General features: G+C 37.3%; 1 protein-coding gene across 1 annotated transcript in view; it reads left to right on the top strand.

The window, feature by feature from the left end:
- Positions 1-5,676, top strand: part of CST6 (cystatin E/M) — a 36,260-nt gene extending 30,584 nt beyond the window's left edge. Inside the window, exons 2-3 of the mRNA XM_075188719.1 lie at positions 4,837-4,944; positions 5,312-5,676. Coding sequence (XP_075044820.1) covers positions 4,837-4,944; positions 5,312-5,395 — 192 coding nt within the window. The 3' untranslated portion in view covers positions 5,396-5,676. The remainder of the gene's footprint in view (positions 1-4,836; positions 4,945-5,311) is intronic.
- The last annotated feature ends 324 nt before the right edge of the window (positions 5,677-6,000 follow it).

Raw genomic sequence — 6,000 nt, forward strand, 5'->3', positions numbered from 1 at the left:
CATTCAGAAACCACATGTAGATACTTTATGCACACTGCTGTGCCATTATGTTTTATATGGATTGTATCTTTTATTAAACTGACATGTAGTTATGCCGCTTCATAGTCACTAATTTTAGCCAGCCAGCTCACTGCAGCATCTGGTCTAAATTGGTGAAAATTTGGATAGTTGAGAAGAGAACACAAAATAGACTAAATAACTGTAAATGGATGTTAATGCAATAAATAGTAATGCAGGAGCAAAACAACTCATAATCACATGATTTAAAATATTTTTCACAATTTTTAATTAAATCCAGATCCAAAACCAAAACACAAGGATTTTTGGCCAAAACCAGACCCAAAATCAAAACATGAAAATGGTTTTAGAACCAAAACCAAAATAAAGGGCTCTGCGCACATCTTTCATGTACTGAACCAAATATTTAGAAAAATACTGTTTTCCTAAATGTCCACAGTATTGTGTGTAACTAGACATCTCGCACCACTTAAACGTCCTGTGATCAGATATGCACAATCTGTACTATTTCCAGATCATTTACATAGCTTGTCCTCTAAAACGATGTCTATGTGACATCAGTTTATAAACATTATTCTATAAGTTTGCATCAGCCATAAATGTGAAGAAAAAGTTGGATTAAATATTATAAGTTAGTAATAAATAATTAACTATAATTAGACAATACATACAGAAATAAATACAATAACTGCTAAAACAGTTTAAAAACTCAAAACTACATCTCTGGGGTTTCCAGGTGCAGGACACAGCAGCAGAGGGTCTTTTGCTTGCCTCATCATCCATTTTTTTGATAAGTAAGAACAGTCCAAGGCCTGCTAGGGATTTCTACATCGAGTGAAATGATTTCTCAGCCATCATATTTAACAACAATCAGCACATTCCAGACAAGAAAATGTGGAATCTGCATTCCAGACTAGAGAATGTGGAATCTGCATTCCAGACAAGAGAGGGTGGAAAGTGAATGGACATAGCTACAGTTAACCTATCACCTTTTGGGTTGCAACCAAACACCGTATCAATACCAAAATTACCCTTAAATTATCTCCCAGACTGACCACTATGCAGCAGTGATCGACTGGTTTATTTACAATCTTTTGGTTGTAAATGACTTTTTTCCCCTCTGATTACTTCAGCTTAGTGTTATATTTTAAAATGTGTTGGTCATTAGGAAGCTCTGCATTGAACCTTATGTCACCAGATAAAAGCAGGTGGGTGCAGGAGAACAATACAATTTCAATAAATTATCTGCATTGCTGCAAGATCATGCATGCACTTTGAAAATAATTATATAGGAGACTGTAAATCAGTAAGATGATTCTCAGATCAGGATTGTCTAGAATCACTTTTTACGAAAGGCAAGAAGGGCAAGGCCAAGGCACTGGGTTGATTTTTTATTTATTTTTAGTTAATTTTAGTTAATTTCTAAACACCACTGGTTGTTCTCTCCCTGTGCTTTCTATAGGGAAAGCCATGTGTTATCATTATCATCTGATAAACAGAACCTTGTACAGTATAATCCAGCAACCAAATGAAGTCCACACAAGCTACATTTCCAACCAATTAGAATCCTAGGTGTCTATTAGTATTGACAGCACACTGTGCTTGTGACTACAAAGGCTGCTGTTTTAAATGGACTGCTATAACCCTTTATAACAAGACCAACAATTAAAACAGTACTTGTCGTGTAATCTGAAGTCTACATTTTATAGTGTCAGAATAGATATACAGAAACATTTATTTGTACATATATAAAAGCATAAAATCATATCAGTTAAAATAGCAATGCCCAGAGAGGAGAGTAATAATTAGATGCAATTTCTGATAATAAAAGCAAGGCTGTCAGAGAAGTAGTATAAAACACAAATAACTTATATAGAGTGTTAACCTCTAAATTTTGGGTTAATAAGTCCCAAGCAGTGTCGTAAAATCCAATCGGGGGAATGCAATAGTACAGGCTCATGAAATGGCATTTGTGCTACTGTGCCGCCAGAGGTGGCATGGTCACCAGCCATAGGGAATGTGGACAGCAGTCATAGTAGGCATTTTTCAACAATATAAGGCTGGGTACACACTACAAAAACTTTTGACCAATTTTTTATCGCTAACAATTTTACAAACGACTGAAGTTCCCATTAGTCTGCTGATTCATGCATACACACTATACATGATTTTACCTCTTCATCTGGTCCAAGAGCAGTGTAGTCAGTCATTCCTGTCACACTGACAAAGACTGGGTACACACAAAATAAACTTTGACCTCGGCTGGTACTCCTGACCTCTTCCTATAGATCAGGGTTGCTGTGGATGGATCCCCCATGGCCTATCACACTGACCAGGGCTGCAGGGTAGCAGGCAGAGCGGTGGAATGGGAAAAGCTGGGTCCAACCTCAGAAACTGATTAGATTTAGGGACTAATCTGCAAGTCACAGAAATACAGCAATATTGAAGATGTTTTCAAGCAGGTCTTTGAAGCAAGTGATGTTAATTTGCTCTCACACTGGTTGGAGATACCAGTGATCAGGTCAGATGAAACAAGAAGAACAACTTTTCAATACAAGCCAGTGCTTTTTATACAGTTTGGACACGGACTATTTTTAGAATCAGGAAGCAATGTGTTTACACAAACATGGATTTCAATGCATTGCAAAGCTGACAATGTTTACACTTATTTATGAAATTATAGAGACGCTGTGATGTCCTGCATCCCATGCTGTTTACAATGTTAAGAAAGGTTTGAACACTCTGACAGAAGGCCACACATTAACGACCCCATGCTGGGCCTTTGGCCAGAGCAGGCATTTGACATTTCATCACAAAACTTAGCAATTCCTGCTATCAGCCTCCCTCCCCATATGCCTAATTGGAGGTTTCCACTAGCAACCTTACAAACCCCAAACAATGACACTTCCATACAAAACACATCCCAATACAAAAAAGGCCTCCATCTACAAAGACTCATTGTATCCGATATATACATCAGAAATAAGGCATTGTCACACGCCGGTCCCATCGCTAGGTGCTAGCGTGTGACTTGCCCTTTAAAGAATTATGTTGGTGCTTGTCTTCTGCTTCAGAGTCTCTACCTTTTCATGGCTGTTTTATGTTATCCTAATTGGGACCTCCTTCCGAAGCTTATTGGTTCCTGAAGACTATTTCAACCTCCTGTGATCAGGGACTCATGGCCTGATCTTCATGTTACTCACACTGCTGTGGGTTCTGGCTGCATCCCTGACTCTTTGACTTCTCCTGGATGTTATCGGTTGCCGAGATTGCTTGTCATCACTGCTCTCATCGGATCCGCTGTATACCAGTTCATGGTCATCTACAAGCTGAAACTATCCGTTGATTTCCATCTGCACACTGATCTGCGCTCATATTTGGCTCAACTACCTCTTTGCTCAAGCTGCCTTTATTCTTTATTGAACTACAATCAAGTTATCTTGTCATCTGTGGTTCTATGTCTGGCACGGCTATATTACTACTCTGCTGATTATTAAGTTGCTGGACTGTTCTCAAGAATATATTGCCGAGCTAGTAGCCAGTTCCGTTATTCAAGTTGTGCGCGTTATCAGCTGTTTCTTGTTAGTAATGAACTCACACCTCTTGGTGAAGTTGGATTATCTGTGACTCCTAGTGTTACGCACTGTTGGACTGTTTTTTCCACGCTGTACTTCTAAGCAACATTCCATTGCATTATTCCAGATTACCCAAGTTCTTGGACTGCATTAACATCTCCTGTTCCGCTGTTTGAACCATTATGTTACCTGTAAACCATCTGCTAAAGTGAATCATATTCCATCTGGATCAGCCAAGTCTATCTACTATTCATATTGGACTTTTAGCTGTGTCAGTGATTCTCCTTTATTGCTGTGTGTGGTGTGAAGGTTTAAGTGTTCTATATTACCATCTCAGCGTTGAACTGTTACTGCCTATCATCATGCCGTTGCTAATGGTTACCATCTGAAGTACTTCCGTGATTGTATTGTTTTATGAACTGCTGTAGCCCAGCTGAGTTTTATATTTACATCTGTTATCTACTGTTGCTGCATCATCAAATTAATATACTAAATTGCAACACTATATCATCGTCTTTGTATTCTTCCTTGTGCTGCTCCCAAGTTGAACTATCAATCCCAGCGTCTGCTTTTATCATCCTGGTAGAGGTTGGGGATCCATAAAATATCCATAGCCGTGACAGGCATTTCCTTTAGAAATAACGATTTCCTATCTCAAAATATACACAATATCAAAAATAAGTGCATGTGCAATTATATAAATAAACACCCTGCACTATTTCCTTTAAATTAAAGAAATTATTTATCAGTGATCCAGTCACAGAGGGCCTGTAGAATTACCACATATACTATACTTTTTTTTGTTGTAGTGCAGCTATTGTGCCCACCGTCATTAAGAAGAACAGTTTCTCTCATGAAAGCTCGTACATAATTCCTAGCCAGGGTTTACATACTATTCCAAATCTTTCCAACTTGTAAGTTGGCCTATGGGGAAACACCCCCTCTTGTTTGACTGTCATCTATACCAAATAGGTGCCAACTATAATGATGAGTTATCTTTGCCCATCAAAACTTATCACAGACTTCAATAAAGCCAGAAATTGCTGACAAAATAAAATACATTTATATGGGTCTCTAACAGGCTTATCAAATAAAAGATCAAAACAATAGCTTACCAGTGGGTGGGCTGTAATGAAAGTTTATTCTCCCCCCATCACCTCATTACCTATTTCAGTGCCTGCCAGCCCACCAAGGGGAAGCTTTAATAAGCTCTAATCTATATATTTTTTTCTTTTATTTTAAGGTCACTAATGGGATTAATTATCAACTCACTATGATTATTGAACCAACTGGGTGCCTAAAAGAAGAAGATTTTGAGACCTGTAAATCTTCTGCTCTAGATGGCATGAAGGTACGATTTATTCCATTTGCTCAATAGGATAAGAAGTTTGTTTCACGTTTAATGTCAGGCTTATTCTTTCTGGCAAAAGCAATGTAGGCACATTGAAGGGGATTGTAAGACTTTTTTTTACATTATGGATTAGAGTCAGTAGAGTGACCAAATCCACCCCTCGGGCCATTCTTATCCCACACGCTACACACACAATAGAATGTGCCAATGACACTTATTTGATCTGTGGTGCATTATACAGTTTTTCATTTTGTTTTCAGTTTAACTATTTAAGGGAAGCTTATTTATTGAAAAAAAAGTGGGGTGGTCTTTAACTGAATTACATTTTCTTTAATTTTGCTCTTTCTCTTTTTCCTCCCCTCTGTAGGTGGAAAACTGTCATTTTTATTTAAAGGAACTCCCATCAAATTTCAAAACAGTCATCCTCTCCAAAACTTGTGAAGAAATGTAGCTTACTACTTGTTACTTTAGGTAACAGATCTTTTTACTAATCTACGCTCTCTCTGTGTATGTTCTTTAAAATGTGACATATGTATTGTTTGCAAGTATAATTTACTAAATTAGTATTTTCGCAGGACCAGGATCTGCTAATGACAGAAAAATATCATATTAGGCAATGTTTTTCCTTTACTGTCTGTCCTATAGTAACTTTTTCATGATGTAATCAATGATGCCCACTATTGTGGAATTATCCAGTTAAGCTGTTTAATGAATAAAAGTGTCTCTTAAGAAGCTATTTGTATGTGTTATTCTTATACTTCCTACCCACTTGAGCTACGTAATATTTAATTCCACTTCTTGAGGATAAATGATGACCAGACATTGGTAGGTGATGCATGATAAGTTTAAACACATGTGCCATGGTTGGTTCATACATAAATTACACAATCAACAAAAACATTACATTAAATACTAAAAATATAATATCATGCAAAAAAACAGGTAAATACTTATATCCATTCTAACAACCATATTAACAAAATGTTATAAATTATAGGATATAGCTGGCTGTTTAGGAAGGACACTGTCACAAAACTAGGCGATCTGACTTCAACT

The sequence above is a fragment of the Mixophyes fleayi genome, chromosome 10, assembly GCF_038048845.1.
Source record: "Mixophyes fleayi isolate aMixFle1 chromosome 10, aMixFle1.hap1, whole genome shotgun sequence".
NCBI classification, from domain to species: domain Eukaryota; kingdom Metazoa; phylum Chordata; class Amphibia; order Anura; family Limnodynastidae; genus Mixophyes; species Mixophyes fleayi.